Genomic DNA, 20,169 nt, shown 5'->3' with positions numbered 1-20,169 from the left:
CACTGTGTGGTAGAACATATTTGCCAATGATACATCTGCTAAGGGGTAATTTCTCCTTGCTTGTATGGTGGTTATATAATGACGTTCATTCCTCAATTACTCATTGAAAAACTGTTTCTCTAAGCAAATGACATTCTAATTTCTTTAGAGTCAGTGCGATATTCCTTCAAAGCATTTCTATATTAATGAATAAAATAAAATCCGAGAAAAGTCATCTTAAGCAGACCTCTTCATAATGATGGCTTGTATGATACCTTTGAAAGATATTGTAGCCTAAGTTCCACAGAAACATTTTCTGGACCAGTGACCTGTAAACATGCTTGTTTGTACATCTCTACTGGTACCAAATGTTTAGCACACCAGCATATATGTTATACACATGAGCACTTATTTATATGTCATATACATGAGCTAAAGTAAGAAAAATATTAGGCAAAATAAGACTATTTGGAACAATGGTCCTTAATTTTAAAAAATGTATAACATCTTTAAGTTCAATAATATTTGAACCTTCATGTAATACAATAATGTCTGCCATTCCTAATCTCAGTGAAAAATGCTGTAAATAATATAATCTGCCAATAAACAACATAGAGAGATGCTTAACACCATAAATGATCAGGAAACTGCTCATCAAAACCACGAGCTATACCACTTCGTACCCAATAAGGACAGTAACAAATGTTGGCAAGAATATGGAAGAACTGAAACTCTTATACCATTGCTGGTATGTAATATAAAATGGTATATCCACTAGGAAGAAAACTACAATAGTAAACTAGTTTGACAATTCCTTCAAAAGTTAAAAACAGACTTGCCATATGACCCAAAAATTCCACTCCTGCATAATCCAGCATAATATCCCCATCGCAAGATTCTTAATGTAATCTCATGTGCAAAGTCCCCTTAATTACATAAGGGTTACATCCACAGGCTCCAGAGATTAGGATCTGGGTATGTCTGGGGGCCATTATTCAGCTCACCACAGCAATGATTTCAAGTATTCTGGCATTTGATAATGGTGGTCAATGTACAACTTTGTGAATCTACTAAAAAAAAAAATCACTGAATTGTACATTTTAAAAAGAGTGAACTTTATGATATATGAATTACATCTCAATTCTGTTATTTTCTTAAGATACTGCTGTTAGAAAAATACAGCTATTACCTGACTCGGGGGGGAAAAAAAAAAAAAAAGAAGAAAGACAATTTGTGTGTAGTTGTGCTTAGGCATAATATGAAGAACAAAGACATTCCACAAAGCTGAGGAGCAGTGCTTCAGACAAGGCTTTCGACAATCTGCACCTGAAGCCAGCATGTCTAATAAAATGATGGCACTAAATATATCTCCTATACATTCATGTCGCTGATACCCATAAACTACAACGGCCGGCCATTTTCTGTGAAAGGGGAGGTGATCTGCACCCAGTCTTCCCTGGGGATTCCCTCCTTCCCTTGGGACCCCTGGTCTGCTGACAGGTGACACAGGATCATCTGATGAAGTGCAGGTAAAGAAGCCATCATTCCATGTATTAAGTATAATGAAGGCTTAACTTCTCTCTTTTTAAGATAAATAAATATTCTAACATTTTCTTCCCATACCACATGAGTGGACTTACACACAGTTTACTTTACAGACTGCTGCTCTTGACAATGGCCTCAAACTTCACTGCCCATCAGGGTCTCTGGGGAACTCGGTTAAAAGTAGACAGCCTAGCCGAAACCGGTTTGGCTCAGTGGATAGAGCATCGGCATGCAGACTGAAGGGTCCCAGGTTCGATTCCGGTCAAGAGCATGCACCTTGGTTGCGGGCACATCCCCAGTAGGGGGTGTGCAAGAGGCAGCTGGTCAATGACTCTCTCTCATAGATGTTTCCAACTCTCTATCCCTCTCTCTTCCTCTCTGTAAAAAATCAATAAAATATATATATTTTTAAATGTTAAAAGTAGACAGCCTAAGCTTCATCTCTAGAGGCTGTAAGACAGAAGCACATGCTATCCCCAAACTTTGGAAGACCCTACTCTACACACTAGAAATCAATGCCATTCATCATTCTGTGAAGTCCATAATTTAGATGGAGTAGCTGAGCCAAACAAGTGGAAAAAAGAAGAAGAAGAAAAAAAAAGAAAATACCCTCCAACCGAAGTTGTAAGTGTAACAGAAAGAAATAAGGCCATTGGCATTCTTTTGTTTGGCCTGTATTTCAAACAAAGCTATAGGTCCCTGTCATATGTTTAAGCAAGCAAATTGCTCAAATGACCACTTACGTAAGTAGAGGAATATACCGTGGCTCTAAAGCAAAAAGAATGGGATTCATGAGAACATCTGACTCGTACCCCTGAATTAGAACCTGGGACAACACCTTCCATCCGGCTATTGTGAGAAGAATTAGGTCCAGCTTTTAATAAAGCTCAAAAACCAGACAACAGGGCCTATATAGCATGAAGTCATCTAAATCATAAAGATAAGTAATAGTGTATTTAACCCACGAAAAGGCATTAGAATAACATCCAACTAATAATACAGTCCACAGACTGATGAATCCTTTTAGGTCAACTATGAAAAGTCTCTCAAGCTTAAAACTAAACGACCTTAAAACCAAATGCTTATATTATCATTTTTAAATACTACTGCTGGATTTGTGTGCTTGTTGGAGAGGCATTCTGTGTAATTTGGTACCTATGTAAAGACTTATCAAATTCTTGCTGTTTTAATGCCAAAAATTTCCTAAGCACTGCCTTTTACTAACAAGTGATTTTAGTCACCCACTCAAGGTAAAGTCTAATTTGGAAACATTCGTGTTTCCAGAAACGAGTCTCTTAGTGATATTTTATCCCAGGCCAAGAGAAGATGGGATACATATGTTTTTATCAGCACATTTATATAGTAGGAGATGAGCTTAAATACCACAGATAATATCCCCCCCCCCCTTTTTTTTGTAAAAAGGTTAATTCTAGGCCAGTTAGGGATATATCCTTATATACTAAATAAAATATTTTAAAAGACCTACTAATTTTTTGAAAGATATCAAAATAGTGCTTTCAATCAGATCACAAAATCCATAAAAGCTTTCAAACCATTAATGCCTCTCTCCACACCCCATTTTTATTCCTCCCCCCAACCCCCGCCCCGCAAAGAAAAACCATCTCTTGTATAAGCTTAAACCAATATATATTTTTTCCACTGGAATTTCAAAAAGGCACACAATTAGCATCATTTTAGTCATGTCATTATTTCCAGCTCAGTGGCATTTATTCAGATGAGCGCAGTTTGCAACCTCAGAGCCCAGCTCTTCTGATGTTAACTGGCATCATTAAAACCCGCCCAGTGTCCAATTCGTTTGATCTTGGAAAGAATGCCCTGGGTTTGTCACCGAGAGCCGGAAACTCCTGGCTGGAAATCCCAGCATCATTCACGATCGGTCACAAACTACTCACATCAGTTAATAATCCTCCGAGACCACGATTCCAATTCCAGAGAGAAAGCTTTTCACAGAAACATTATTTAAGCACCAAAGAAACAGAAAATTAGATTAAAATCATGTACAGGAGACATGAAAAGCTCCTAAATGTTATAACTTTAAAAGCTGAGGTAAGTTTTTCAGAGTAGAGTATCTAAAGAACATAGCAAATCTGAGTATGGAAAAGGGCAAATAGCAGAGGGAAAGAGGTTTGAAGTATAAAAGCAAAAACAAGAAATGGTGACATTTCAAGATCTTTCATTTAAAATTTTCTATGGTAAGTTTTGATCTGCTGCTGAACTTCACATGATCTTCAAATGCTTTCTTAAAAATTTTTAAAAACAACCAATTAAAGAATAGCGGGAAGCTTAATTCTTCTCTATTTAAAGAAAAAATACACACCATATCTTTATTTTCTCACACATTTCACACATGGCTATGTGTGAATGCTATTCCATTATATAAACATACTACAGTCAGTTAAAATTTTATTTAGAAAATGAAAAACCATTTTAAACCATATTTTAGAATCTACTTACAGATTGACAAAGTAAATGTTATAAGATCCACGAATGTTTAATAATAGTCAAGTTCCTGCTGTCCTTTTAAAGATAAAAATAAGGCCAAACTACAACTTTCAACTGCAAAGAGTCATTGTGGCATATAAAAAGCTCAGCATGGAAATAGATTCAACAAATGGAGAAAAAGCGTTTTCTTGCCCTAGAAGAATTGAAGGCATCAAAAAAACATGTCCCAACTGCAAATAATGTAGAGCTCAGTTCAAAAAGACCAGCGAAATCCTTCTCTAATGCATAGCAAATTAAACTTAATCAACTCCTCTGCAAGGCTGAACAGGCAATCCACCTTTTAAAGTCCCCACAAACAAAACATACGAACAATAAAAGAGGTTTCAGAGTGTAATAAATACTGAATCCACAGTAGGCGACAGAATCCGTACTGTACACAGCTGAGAAACCCTGCCCTGGCACAATGGATCACATTTCCATATTAAATTATGTTTATCACGCTGGAAAAATGCTTCCACAACTTCCAGGATTCCCATTGGCCGCTTCTATACCACACTCACTCCCCTAAAACCTTCCAAACCTGCTGTGTGCCATTGAAAATCATTCCCACCCCACCGTGCTCAGAGGGAGCCGCCAGACAAAGGGTTGGGATGATGGGAGAGGGCAGGGACAACTACCTTCCCCCTGTGACTTCAGAAAACAAATCAATACAAAAGGGTAAAATAGCCAAAACATAACCTTGGCACGGGGTATTTCCGGGGAAAATTGCTGCTGTGACAAACAGCCCGGACTGAACTCTTCCAGCGGTCAACAATCCGCAGGAAGGCCCTCCCCTCCTTATCTGTCACTCGGTTGTACAATACTCCACTTTGAAAACATAACACCCTCTTGGAGCTGGGCAAGATGAAAGAGCTTTTCTTCAGGGGCCCCGCAACGCCTATTAATTTTTGCTACAACAGACTCACAGCTGATGAAGGAGACAGGGCTAGCTCTGCCTCCTGTTTTCATCTCCAGACATGAGAGGAGATGGGAAAAGTGAGTGAGTCCTCCTGAATTTCATTTCTGCACACAACACAAGCTGCTTTTCTCCTCCAACCATCGGCCATGTGCTCACCCTGAAAGTTCTTTTCCTCTTGGAGACAGCAATAGTGAGGTTACTAGATGCCTTTGCAGGTACAGAACTGTCTTTCCAAATTATTGTGACTCAATCATCACCACGCACACAGCGCAGGGTCAGAAATCAATGACTGAAGGAGCAAAACTTAAACAGCCCCCAAAGTGTACTCACATTTTTATCACAGTTGGTAAGGCAACATGACGGAGTGGGAAAAGCACAGGAATTGCAGTTAAACCCAAGAGCACTCAAATCCCCATGTGACCACGTTTCTACGTCGATTGGAGGTTAGATTTCTATACCTATCAGCAAATATTACGTATATTACAAGATTTTTGTGAAATCTAATATCACATAGTATGGTAATCCGGTAACCAGCATGAAAAAAATTGTAGGTTTTACAGTATAACATGCTGTAAAAAGTATTGATCTTAATTATGCAGTTTGGTGAATTCAGACAGATGTACATATGCTGTTGTAACCACCACCCTAATCAAGATGTGACCATAGAGATAAAATGTGAGCCACGTGGGCAATTTTAAATTTTCTAGTAGCCATATTTTTTAAAAAGTAAAAAACAAAACAAAACAAAAAACCCCACAAAAACACAAATGAAATTAATTTGAATATGTCTTATTTAATCCAATATCTCCAAAATATTAGCATTTCAATATATAATTGATTTTAAAATATAATAAGATACTAATGGCCCAGTGCACAAAATTTGTGCACAGGAGGGGGGTGTGCCTCAGCCCTGCCTGCACCGTCTCTAATCCAGGGCCCCTCAGGGGATGTCCGACTGCCAGTTTAGGCCTGATCGTAAACAACATAAAATAGTCATGGTCCCATTACAATGCAATCCAGGACTGCTGGCTCCTTACCGCTCACTTGCCTCCCAGCCTGATTCCGCCAAATGCTCTCCCCTGCCAGCCTTATCACCCTTAACTGCCTCTGCCTTGGGCCTGCCACCGTGGCTTTGTCCGGAAGGACATCTGGTCTAATTAGCATATTACCCCTTTTTAAGCGTAGGTTTTACATTTTATTTGTACTACGGCTTTGTTGGTGAAGTGTACACTTACAGCACATCACAATTTGAACTGGCCAAGGTGCAGGGGCTGATTAGCCACGTGTGGCTGGCAGCTCTGACACTGGACAGTAGAGACCACAGTCCAGAAAATTCCCCATGCCCCTCTCTAGTCTATGCCCTTCTCCCCAACCATCGACCACTATTTGGATTTCTATCTCCATGGATAGATTTTTGCCGATTCTTGAGTTCCATAAAAATATAATGTATGAATTTTTTTGTGACTGCCTTCTTTCCCGGAGCATGTTTCTGAGATTCATCCTTATTGTTGCAAATATTATAGCACAGTCCAATCTCTTATTTCTCAAGAGTGCTCCACTGTATGAGTACATGCAACTTACTTACCCACTGACCAGCTGATGGACATGTGAGTTGTTTCCAAAAATGCTATCATTAATAAAGCTGAAAGGAAAAGTCTTGTTTTGTGGACATGTTTTCATTTACCATGGTAAATATCTACTGTATTTTTTTTTTTTTTTTTTAGAAATTAGAATTTAAAAATGAGAATTCTAATTTTTAGAATTAGAAATGTTGCATAAGGTAGGTTTATGTTCAGCTTTATAAGAAACTACCAAATGCTCTGCCATGATGGTTATATTATGTTATATTACTGATTACTGACAGCAATGCATCCAATTGCTTCACACCTTCTCCAACATGTAGTATTGTCAGTTTTTTTTTTTCATTTTAGTGATTCCAATGGTGTATACATTTCCCAATGATTAACAATGTGACTTTTTTTTTTTCTTTTTCCATTTGTTTACCAGCCATATAACATCTCTATTGAAGAATGATTTGGAAAGATGAAGGGCAAGTTGCTACGAAGGCAAACAGATTGCTTACACGAAATTATTTCTAATGTTAAAATAAGGAACACACTTGCAAAAGCCAGCTGTGCCAGCAGATAACGCACACCTGGAAGCGAGGGGAAAAAGCAATGAGAGCACCCGCTCACCTGCATGGAGCACAAACTGCCTCGCACCACCAAGTGTTCACGGGCCTTTTTCATGTGTAAAAGCATCCCAGGTACTTCCTGGTTCCCTGAGAGAGGGTCGACATCGGTATTTTTACCTTAATTAATACTAGAATTAACTTAAAATAGTGATCCCATGATAATCAAACAAAATAGGCCATACGCTTTCGCACTTTGATTTATATATATACGTCGGTGGTTTTTAGGAGGAGAAACATCCATAGTATGGCAAACATCAAACCATTGAGGATTGCTCCTGATTACTGACCAACCACGGCACCTATGAAGACAAAGCTTGGCGACCCACCAAAGGCAGGTGACAAATAGCTTGAGTGGCAAGGCAGCCATGTCCCAGATAAAGCTGAAAAGCAACAATTGGTCAGGGCGCCTCCCTTTTCCTCTTTCCTAATAATTCTTCTTCTATGACAGGATATATGCTATTGTATTCTTATTCTTGCTCAGCATATACATGTTAGTTTTGAGTAACAGTGAAGGCAACAACTAACAATACTTCATAGCAATGCCTACCTCATAGTATCTGCACTATTTGGGGAGAGCAGAGAAAGATGGATGCTGGGCAAACGTAAAGCAGTACAGCTGCTTTGGAAGACAGTCTGGCAGTTCCTCCAATAGTTAAACACTGAGTTATATCATCCAGCAATCCCACTCTTAGATACACACCCAGGAAAAATTAAACATGTGTCTCACACAAGAACTTGCACATGAATGTTCACAGCAGCATTATTTATATTAGCCGCCCCCCCCCCCCCCCCCCCACCGTGGGAACTGCCCAAATGTCCATCAGCTGAAGGACAGATGAATAAAATGTGGAATAGTCCTACCGTGAGATATTTGTCAGCCATAAAAAAGAATGAAATGCTGATACATGCTACAACATAGATGAACCTTAAAAACATTATGCTAAGTGAAAGAAACCAGACACCAGAGGCCACATATTGTATGGCTCCATTTATACGAAATGCTCGAGCAGGCACATCCATGCAGACATAAAATAGATTACCGCTTCCCCAGGGCTGCAGGGCACGGAGAGTGTGGGGTTTCTTTTGGGGGTAGTGGAAATGTTCGAAAATGGATTGTGGTGATGGATGTATAATGCTGAGCATTCAAAAAGCCACGGAATTATACACTTTAAATGGGTGAGTTTGTAAGATACGTGCGTTTTCTCTCAATACAGCTGTTCACATCAACAAGAAAGAAAAACTAAAGGTACTGGCAAGCCACAGAGCCTCTCTCTTCTCCCACATATTATTTCCCTCCGCTGCTTGGAGTGGAGAGAAATATTCCTTTGATGGCTATGTCTCTCCTCTGCACTATTTCTGAATTTCAAATATATTTAGTGCACTTAACACAGCGTTCTCCCCAACTAGACTGTGAGTTCACAGAAGCCAAAGATGTCTGAGAAATGTTTTTATCCAGAACAGGGTCTTGCACAGCCTGGCTTGTGTTTTCAGTATTTTTATGCTAAGGTTACGGTTTCTGTGTTCCGCCTAGGGAGTCCTAGCCTCTGTGCGCTGTTGCAGTGGACTCGGGGCTTGAGGGGGGAGTTGCACCGTGTCCCTTCCCTGGCTCTCCTCACCACCTCTGCTCATCAGAGGATGAATAAATGACAATTTGGCCAAACACTTCTGAAAGGCTGCTAAACCTTCTATTTGAACATCTCCTGAAACAGACAATAGACTGTATGAAATAAATAGGATCCCTTTGAAACTTATAGCCCATAAATCTATAAAGCAAAAGAGACAAAAAACATTTAAAAAGTATAAAATAAAAGCAAAAAACACACAAACCCCCCTCCCCCACAAAAAACGCAGACATGGATTTAAATATGATCTCCAGATGAATTTTAAAAGCACTCATAATAATACACAAATGACTTAAAGTAAAATAAATAAAATATACTTAACTTTTTAACAATTTTTACTTAAAAATCTATAATGGATTGAATTACCACCTACTCTTTTTATGAATAGCTAGAGGCCCGGTGCACAAAATTTGTGCAGTATGTGTGTGTGTGTGTGCACGTGTGTGTGTGTGTGTAGAGGGAGGGCGGGGGGTTTTGTCCCTAAGCCTGGCCTGCACCCTCTTGCAGTTCAGGACCCCTTGGGGGATGTCCATCCTCGAAACCCAGGATCCCTCACTCCTTACCGCCTGTCTGCTCGCTGCTCCTTACCATTTGACTCCCTGCTCCTTAGTGCTGCCATGGACGTGGGAGAGGCTCCTGCCACCATTGCTGTGCTCACCACCATGAGTGGGAGTGCACTGACTACTTGGGGGCAGCTCCTGCATTGATCATCTGCCCCCTGGTGGTCAATGTTCATCATAGTGACTGGTCGATCTGCTGAACTGGTAGCATAGGCTTTTATTATGTACATCCTCCCAAAAGCTAAACCTACACAGGGCAAAGTCACTGTGAGTAAATAACATTCAGGTTAAGGAATCTGGATGCTTGGTAATAAGCAGAATGATCTTAAGAAGAAAAGTTCCCTAGACTTTAGGAAGTAGTGGCACAACTGAACTGTTCTCAGTAGTAACAAATAATACTGCCAGAAACCTGGATATAAATTACTACATTCTACCTCTCTCTCATGCTCAGGTAAGCATGGAAAATTATTAAAAAATAATAATAACCTAACTATTTAATAAAACTATATCTTTAAAACTCTGAAATATTTAGCTCAAGAAAATAATCCAAAGGAAAGGAAAAAGTTTACATATATAATTACTTTTTAACTATTGAATATATGAAGAGAAAAATGGGAAGTAACTTAGAAATCCAATAAAAAATAGATTATTTTATTATCTATGATACTTTCACTCAATGGAAATAAGCATGCCATTAAAATTTGTATCAAAATAGAAAACCTTTATAGCACAATATAGAGAAGATGAAAAATTTTAAAATGTATGTATAAAACATACAATAGGAAGGGATATAGAAAAATTAAATGGCTTTGTGAGAGGTATGATAAGAAATACCATAACAATAAATGTTTTTAAAAGAGGCATGGAATCATTTTATGCATCTTTAAAATAAAAAATATAACCCATAAAAACACTGAACATTAATTGATTTTAGCTCAAAACATCTTCATTAGGATCTTTATGTAAAGCCTAAATAATGTAAACGTTCATGCATTATCCAATTACAAAGGAAATGGAGGAGGAAAAGTATGAGTAAAGAGTACAAGCATTATGCTCCCTGAGATTTCTCCAATAACACAACATGACATGGTGGACTAAGCACAAATATGGTGATAACATGTATATTACATCTCAAAAAGACTGTATTAAAACAACATAGTGATTAAGAAATTGACTTTGTATTTAGACAAACCTGAGTTTAAATCCTGACTCTACCATCTTTTAACTGAATGACTTTGAGTAATTATTTCATCTCTACCAGTCTCCGAGAAGAAAATGGTACCTATCGCTGACAGGGTATTTTAGTAAGATTAAATGAGATAATAAATATAATAACATAGTACATAGTGCTTAAAATATAGAAAGCACTCAGTAAATCAATAGATACTTACTACTATTATTAAAACACCTTTAATAATTCTACAGCTAAAAGCATTCCACTAATTTCATATGAAAACTAAGAAAAATGTTACTCATGGACAAAGTATCAAAGTAGAATATGTGTCTTTATTGGTTCATAGGTAGATGCTCAACCACTGAGCTGGGGAGGACCTCCATTTCTTACACAAAGGCAAGGATGGGAAAGCTCAGTAAAATCCACTTTTGTGTGGTTTTCCAATTGAGGTATTTTCTTAAAGATAGGATTATTCGATTCATTTTCTTATCCTTATTGATTTTTAAAGTTTCATTGTCTTAGGTTATCTTTCCTTATTCTTAATTACATTTGATAATCAGGGATCTAAAGAGCAATCGACAGATAAATCACTGCCAAATGCTGCAGGCGAACAGGCTTATAGCTATGCTGAATATTTTCATTCTTGAAACTCTTGGCAGCCATTAATGCTTCACACATGAAGTCAATGAGAAGACAGAATAGACAGCCTCACAGAATGCATGCTGGCTTCTGTGGACAGCATGCTGGCAAAAATAAAAAACAAAAACACACTCAAAATTACTAGCTCAAAATTAGTAAATGTGACCTGACAAGGGCCACTGGATTGAGTATATTTCACTTTGACACACATCACAGGACATAACAGCAGCAGTTTCCTAACTAATGAACACACACAAAGAAGCTTGGAAAGGCTTATCATACAGAAAGATATATGATTACCATCTAGGCCTAGCATGTCAAACTCAAAGGCTAACACGGGCCAAATAAATGATCCTTGGGGCCCCTGGGCCATCAGTTTAACATGCTTGATCTAGGCCAGTGGTCGGCAAACTGCGGCTCGTGAGTCACGGTTTGCCACTCTGTTGACTAATGAGTTTGCCGATCACTGACGTAGGCCGTTACAGGAAGGATAAATTATTTCTATTTATTTAGATGAAAAATTTATTCATTACCAAACATAAAAAAGAATATTTTAAAAATCAAAATGAACAGGTATGCAGTCACAACTCAGGATTTTTGTAATAGCTATAAGGAAAATATGATAAATAACACATCACCTTAAGTAAGTATCAATAAAATAGTGGGTTCATCCTCTAGACAAGAAAAGAGATGATAAATAAGAGATAAGGAAATAAGTATTCCTTATAATAAAATGAAGTTAACTGATTGGTGGTATTACTTTAAGATTTATTAATGCTCATCTTATTATGAAAAAAAGATTTAAAAGGATAGCATCTATTTGTCAGGAAGATAACATACTGAATTCTTATCTCATTTGCAACATTTCAGTTGAAGTTTCCCCTATACTAAGCTATACTAAGGCAAGGATCGGAGAGCTTTTGATAAAAATATTATATTGAATGTTGATTTCATAACATCAAAAGAGGGAAGAAGTAGGGAGAGAGAAACACAATGAGAAAAAGAAATGCCTTTAATCCAGCAAAAAAAAATATTACTGATGTATCAAAATAGAAATCAGCCTTTAGTAAAGAAACACCTAGACATGATACTTCAATTCCTCTGGAGGACAGATGGAAGGTGAGAAGTTCTATAGTTGCTGTAGGCTAAATGCTTGTATCGCCCCCAAATTCATATGTGGAAATTCTAATCCCCATGATGATGGTATTCTGAGACGGATCTTTGGGAGGTGATGAGGTCATGAGGGTGGAGTTTCCATGACTGGGATTAGTGTCCTTGTAAAGAGACTTGAGAGAGCTGCCTTGTGCTTCTGCTGGGTGAGACCACACTGAAAAGACAGCCGTTATGAGAACGGTGGCTTCCATAAACCAGGAAGCACCCCCTCCCCCTCCAGTCACTGAATCCCCCAGTGCCTTGATCGGGACTTCCCAGCCTCCAGAGCTCTGAGAAATAATGTGTGTTGTCACGAAGCCCTTATTTTTGTTATTTTTGTTGAGTATCCAAGATGGATTCAGACAGGATAGTCATGGTCTCAAAAATACCCTTATGGGTAGTAGTAGCTTGGGTTGGGGAAATGGATTTGGGGCTAAAAATTCAATAATCCAATGTGGTCTCCTTTTAGTGTAGAAATAAACACCAAAGAGCCCCACAGTGAAGGGATAGGAAACCATTTGAAGAAAAAAATTAAGTCACTACCATTGTGTGAGTTTTAGGAGAAAGATTAAAAACCAAAACCCAAAACCACCTAAAGCCTTCCTGATGGCATTGATTATATTACAATTGTGTGCCATTTGTCTGGAGCAAGTTCAACACTTAAAAAGCACCTCTATAGGCAGATATTACAGTAAGTGTTTTTTGTGTGTAATCGCATTTTATCTCAAATTGAAGAAACAGAGGCTCAGGGGGTTAAGTAAATTAGCCAAAGGAAACAGATAATAAATGCTAGAGTCATGGGAAGTATCAGCCTGAAAAAGATGCTTCCTACCACATCAGGGAATGTTTTTCATATCTCTGGTACGAGCTACAATGGGTATCTTAGAGAAACAGAATGAGAAAAAACAGCGCCGCACTCTGAGGACATCTTATGCATCAATAAGCTCCAGTAGACAAAAGCCTCCCGGAAACAGCAGAGGATGCACGGGGAACACAGTGGGACTGTGAGCACAATAAGACAAAATTACTATTCTTTTAGGGGGAAAGTTAATTTTAGAAATGAAAAAATTCTATTTAGAAAAAATAATAAAGAGAAATAATCCAAAATTATGATAGTGGTCACCTTTCGGAGGTGGGCATATAAAATTCTCCTCTCAAAGATTCTGTTCAAACCTAATTTAAAGACAAGGTTTTATGAAAACAATGTAATTATCAAGGTGATACTTCCCAATTTTAGATGACTGATGGGAGCGGTCAAATACAAAGTCCCTGGTTACTCTGTAATAGTCCTCCACCGAGAACCCTGAGACCTCTGCCGGCAGCTGGCACTGAAAACACTGCCCCCGCGCACGCAGCTCCTGCGCAGCGCTGGAGCTTACTGCCTGCTCAAATGAGTGTGTACCCAAGAGAACGTTAGTTCATTCCCAGACCCGATACCGAGAAAATGTCTAACTGCCTCGAGGCCTATCTTCCTCACTATAAAACGATGTTCTAGTCCCTACATTGCAGAGTTGCTGAAGAACATAAAAGGAAAGTGCTCAGCATAGGGACATGAGATTCTGAACATTCAATACAGTCACTGCTTGTATTATTTATTACATTCATTACTATCCTATCAAGCATAATTGCCACAAGCTAAAATAATTCTGCTCAGTCTCTTTCTCTAATAAAGCACAGTTGTGCAGGTATGTTCTCTCTGGCAAGAACCACAGTGCGGTTAGTGAAGGATCGCTGCGGTCATTACTGCACTTCTCCCAGCGGCAAAGGCTCTCTGCCGGGCTGTCATCTGTGAGTTGTCTGGAGCTCAGAAAACGAGTCAGAGCCTCAGTGCTAACGCCGATGCATCCAAAAGGATCACCAAGAAAGCAAGGCTCCTTAGCCAGTCTGCAAGCTGGCCACAATCGTTGCTGGTTATGAAGCTGCCACTAGTCCACCCCAATCCCTTCATCTCATCTGCTGGTAAAGCTCTCTAATCATGAAACTAAGAGGCCAATGTAGTCAAGCATTCACCTATAAGCACAACTTCCCCTTCTTTATTAACAGAAATAAACAAGATAATAAATACTTCTCTGGAGACTGTCTACATTAGGGGTGTCGAACTCAATCAGAGAAGGGGCCAAAATCTAAAATCCAGCCTAAATCGCGGGCCGAATGGTTTACTGAACAGTCATAAACTGTCATTGTGATGGAAACGCAGCGGAGTGCAGTGATGACAGCGCGGTGCGGGCCACATTGCAAGGCCTGGCGGGACGGATTTGGCAAAAGGGCCTTGTGTTTGACACATGTGGTCTACATAACCAGATGCGTCAAGTCTCCCCTCCGCAAACAAGGGTGAAGTGGAAGGTCTTGCTTCACTCTTTTAACCAAAAATCTCTGGGAACGAATATCCAAACTTTCAGCTACTCGAATCTCATCTTGGATCCTTGAAACTAATACACCTTATAAATTCTTTTCTTCAAAATTATACAAGGCAATTCAAAGAGCCTACCTCGGCTTGGCAGAGTGCGTGGAGACCTTGTAACACCAAGGCTGCTGGGGTGGCCTGATCCGGCTTGGTGCACTCGTTCAGCACCTGGGAGATGGCGGCCAGCATGTCTGCCCCGTGCTGGTAGGGCCTGCAGGGGACAACAGGTCGGGAGGAGATTACAGCCAGAGAGCTCCATGACCATCCCCTGGTCTTTTGTCTGAACAAAAAGCATTAAAGCTTGTCTTTACCCTTCTGCCTCCTAAATATTAACCCTCAAAGAACAGCACCATGTATTTTTCTTCAAAGACTGTCATCATCATCATCATTTTTGCCTACTTTAAGGCTCATTTTTGATATAGAAATACGACCCCCAAAGGAAGATACCTCTTACATAGTATTCTCCCTAAATCAGAAGTGTCTGAGCTGACAAAATTTCCAGCATATCAATAGTGAAAAGAACTGACTTACCTTAGTGAGATTATCAGTAAGAAGAGAGCTACACCTGCCCAGAAGTTGCTCTGGTATCAGACACGGACTACAAAAGCAGTCCTGGGGTCAGAAGGTGATTTATGATCATAGTGATGCTAACTGAAGAGGCTAAACCTATTACACAATGTGACGATGATGATGATGATGATGATGATGATATGAATTATAACCGTCAGAGCATCTTCCTAAGCACAGTGCTCAACTCACTCTTTCTCCACTCCCCCTCCTCTCCATTCCACACATGTTGTGCTATCAACAGAAGGCTTTTAACTCAGGTCATCCTCTGCATTATTTATAACCCTTCAGTGATATAATACTGTTGTCTAATTGACGAAATATCAATTGGTGAAATTGCCTGACTGCAATTCTATTGTTTTACTGTCCTGACAAACAGAAATCATTTTCCAAAACTGGAAAAGCTGATGGATCTAGAAGTGGTAACTGAAAGGAACATTGAATAAGTTCTCAAAAGACTCGCTCCCAAGCTGCAGCTTTATGAATGCAAAACTGCACTGTCAGATAATAATCTCTCAGCTCTAACATATTTCCCATGCCGATAGCCCTAGAGCCGTGATTGGCAAACTGTGGCTCATGAGCCACATGGGGCTCTTTGGCCCCTTGAGTGTGGCTCTTCCACAAAATACCACGGCCTGGGCGAGTCTATTTTGAAGAAGTGGCGTTAGAAGAAGTTTAAGTTTAAAAAATTCGGCTCTCAAAAGAAATTTCAATCGTTGTACTGTTGATATTTGGCTCTGTTGAATAATGTGTTTGCCGACCACTGCCCTAGAGCCTCCAGACTCTCTTGTGTTACATTTGTGTAACTTTCAGACTGCGGTCATCTTTGTATTTGCAGAAGGCTGAGGCTTAGAAGAGGTGCAGAAATGCTGAGGCTTCGATATGGTCTGATCCGAGATTTTTCTTGAAGCACTCAGTATGGACCCCTGGGCCAGTGAGCAGTGAGTGGGCCAACCCACACACTGCACAACTTTAGGAAGTACCATTCACAGTATCATTATGGACAAAAAATGAGATATGCCCCCCTCAATTCTACAGTGCAGAGGCGACACATATGGAATTGCAGGATTACAACTCATTCCAAATGTCTGAAATCTATTTCCTCCCTAAATATTTTTACCTTACTCTACTCAAGAAAAAACGCCGGAGCTTTGCTTGGAGCTAATGCAGTCGCATCCCTCCTACCTATTTATCAACCCATACTCTAGAACAGCAGGGTCATCTCCCCACTACCTTCCTATCCTCCTCAACCCTAGAGCATACATGGGAATTCAAGATCATTTCCTTCCTTATCGCAATTCCTAATAATAATTGCATGTCGTAATTCCATGCAATGGGTCACAAACAAGGCTGTCTCTGTTAAAACTCTAACACAACACCGGGAGAATATAAGGACAAATGGACGACAATCCACTGCTTAGGTCACAGGGATTTATATAAGGAAAAATAAACTACATAAACTCATATGCTTTAATACCATATTAAATTGCTATCCAGAAAAGGTTATGAATATCCTACAAAGCTAGATTAGATCTAAGACATGCTCACTTCTCAAAGTTATTTTCCAATCTTACTAAATTTTACAAATGGAAAACTTAAATTGAAAATTTATTCTTACTCAAATATATTCTACCCATCTTTCCTAGATTCTTGCTTGCAGTAAAATAAACAAATGCAAAATAATAAATCATGACATACATTCCCAAGGGGTAAGCACATCTTACCTTTGCTTACATATGTCTCTGATGGATGCTGCTTTAGCGATCAGTTTCTCCCACTGGACTTCCTTGCTCGCGGACAGAGAAGGGGCCCAGGACATGGCCATGAACCGCTGCAGTTCAGGATAGACACGATCCTAAAAAGACAAGTTCACAAAAAAGTAAATTTCCCAATTTGAGTTGAATAATCATTATTTCCTGTTATGCAGCATTTTTCTCTCCAAATCTCCCATTTGCATTGCAAATTATAATGTCTAATCAGCAGGGAAGAATGCTGTTTTGATTGCTAGGGATTTTCTTACAGTCCCATGCACTGTTCATCTCATAAAAGAAGAAGAAAAAGTGGTTAAACCTCACCCTAATTACAAAGGCTGTAATCACTTATTATCATATTTTTATTACTTTCCCACACAAATGGAAAAATAAATTTCAGAATCAAAGAAATAAGACTATTTTCTAGTCTCAGTTTCTCTGAGTTAATCACAACTAACTGCATTACTTACTGATCAAGAAGCATCACACCGAATCGAATTTCTCCAACGCAGTCACTGATGCCACACACTAATGCTACTATGTCAAAGCACTGCCGGGCACAGTGACAAAATCAGTTTTCTTTACTGAAAAACACATGTTTAATACTTACACAAATGTGTATCAGAGCTCACCTGCTTCTCCCACAAAGATGTCAACAAGCGCAAAGTGACAGCTCTTAGCTGTGGAGTGGTTCCAAGAAGTTGGATTACTCGTAGAATTTGTCCTATGCACACCTAGGAGATATTTTAAAATTTTAAGTTTCATAGATGTAAATGTAGATAATCCCCAGGTTACCAAGAGAATTAAACCCCCCCCCCATCATAAAATAAATACCTAAATGGAAGTTTACTATAGTATTAGCCATCTTCTCAAAGGTTGCGGGTACCTTTGAGAGGTTAGGTAGGAATCCCTGGAACATAAAGACCTCATTTCAGATAATTACCAATGGAAAAACGTGGCTATTAATTGATTTTGAAAGAATTACTCTTCAGATATTTTAATAAATACATTTGGCCCAACAAGGGGAGCAGTGATCACAGCAAAATTAAGGGCTCAAAATTTCATATACCAACCAAAATTCAATGTATTATTCATGACTCACTCTCTTTTATCCTTCAAGTAAATTGGATAATATACAAACCTTGTGAACACCAAGTGTAGGTAAAGTATATAAAATATCAATGTATAATGCAGGTTCTAGTGGTCTTCCCAATTTGAACATCAAAACCGGAATCAAATTTGGTACCTAAAGTGAATTTAAAGAATATATTAATTATGCCTTATGAAGAAAATCAACCTGTAAAGCAACACTACTCATTTTTATGCAAAGAGGTAATATAAATATACTAGAGGCCCGGTGCATGAAAATTTGTGCACTGAGGGGAGGGCCCCTCAGCCCAGCCTGCATCCTCTCCAATCTGGGACCTTCAGGGGATGTCTGACTGCTGGTTTAGGCCAGATCCCACAAGGACATCCATGTCACAATTTGGGACCACTGGCTCCTAACTATTCACCTGCCTGCCTGCCTGGTCGCCCCTAACCACTTCTGCCTGCTGGCCTGATTGCCCCCTAACCACTCTCCTGCTGACCTGATTGCCCTCAATTGCCCTCCCCTGCCAGCCTGATCACTCCTAACTGCTTGTACCCTGACACTGGCCTGATCCCGCCCCTAATTGCTTGCTTCCCTGCTGGCCTGATCACCCCTAACTGCCTCTATCTTGGACCCCGCCACCATGGCTTTGTCTGGAAGGAATTCAGACATCCGGAGATGTCCGGTCACCCAGTCTAATTAGCATATTACCTAAATAGTATAGATATGAATTAGAAGACTGAGAAATAGTCAGCAATTTGTCGTTAATGGTAATTTTATAGGCCACTAATATTCTATCTCTTTTATAATTAGCTGGTAGACACCAATTAAAAAACATTTTTTTCTTAAGCAACTATGACACTACTCTAAGCAATACAAGACTAATTAAGATATATACTGCCCCAAAGAAATTTATAGTTCTAATGATCAGCAATACTTAGGCTATAGAAATAATAAAAGAACTCCACATATTGAAATATTCAATTATGTTATTCCAATATAAAATAATTAAAATCAATTGTACTGTAACAGGGGGGGTGTTAATAAGCAAGGTCCACATTTCAATACCTATGCATAACACAATAAAACAAAAAAAGCAATTAATCTGTGGATCAAAAGAATTAATGATGTTAATTTAAGATAGCAATATTACCCAAGTAGATCTATAGACTCAATGTAATGCCTACCAAAATCCCAACTGGCAAAATTACTTCTTTGGCAAAATTAAAGAAGTAATCCTAGAATTCACATGGAACAGAGAGGGAATCCAATAACCAAAATAATCTTGACAAAATAAGAACAAAGCTTGAGAATTCAAAATCCCCAATTTCAAATTTTACTCAAAGGCCAAGGTAATCAAAACAGAGCGGTACTGGCATAAGAATATAAATATAGGTCAATGAAAAAATACTCTGATGTCATTAAGTTAAAAATACTCAGATGTCAAAAGATACTTATGAAGAAAAATAAAAAGATAACCCACAAAATAAAATATTTGCAAATCATATCTCCAATAAGGGGCTTCTATCTAGAATATATAAAGAAATCCTGTAACTCAATAATAAAAGGACAAATAACCCAATTTTTAAAAGAGCAAAGAATCTTATTTCTCCAAAGAAGATAAACGACCATTAAACACAGAAAAAGGAACTCAGCCAGATTTAGCCATCACATAAATAAAAATCAATACCAGAATGATTTACTATTTCACACCCAATAGGATGCTTCTAATAAAAAGCAAACAGACAATGGCAAGTGTTGGCAAGTATGTGGAGACCCTCAGACACTGCTAGTGAGAGTGTAAAATGACACAAGTACTTTGGAAAACAGTCTCAAATGGTTAAAAAGAATTACCGTATTACCTAGTAATTCTACTTCTAAGCACATACCAAAAATAAAAACATGCATCCACACAACATGTGGACATAATGTTCATAGCAGCATAATTCATAATAGCCAAACAGTAAAAACAACCCAATTGTTCAACAGATGAATGGATAAATAAAATGTAGTCTAGCCATACAATGTAATGTTATTTGCCCATAAAAAGGAATAGGAATCAATATGGATG

At 38.8% G+C, this 20,169-nt stretch overlaps 1 protein-coding gene across 1 annotated transcript in view; it reads right to left on the bottom strand.

Annotated features, from left to right (window-relative positions):
- FOCAD (focadhesin) overlaps positions 1-20,169 on the bottom strand; it is a 262,856-nt gene that overhangs the window by 122,533 nt on the left and 120,154 nt on the right. Inside the window, exons 12-15 of the mRNA XM_036434175.2 lie at positions 18,150-18,254; positions 17,641-17,742; positions 16,982-17,112; positions 14,775-14,901 (exon numbers count right to left, since the gene is read on the bottom strand). Coding sequence (XP_036290068.1) covers positions 14,775-14,901; positions 16,982-17,112; positions 17,641-17,742; positions 18,150-18,254 — 465 coding nt within the window. The remainder of the gene's footprint in view (positions 1-14,774; positions 14,902-16,981; positions 17,113-17,640; positions 17,743-18,149; positions 18,255-20,169) is intronic.

This window comes from Pipistrellus kuhlii, unplaced genomic scaffold (assembly GCF_014108245.1).
Source record: "Pipistrellus kuhlii isolate mPipKuh1 unplaced genomic scaffold, mPipKuh1.p scaffold_m20_p_12, whole genome shotgun sequence".
NCBI lineage: Eukaryota > Metazoa > Chordata > Mammalia > Chiroptera > Vespertilionidae > Pipistrellus > Pipistrellus kuhlii.
Note: the sequence above shows the minus strand (reverse complement) of the source record. Positions and strands in the feature narration are given on the sequence as shown.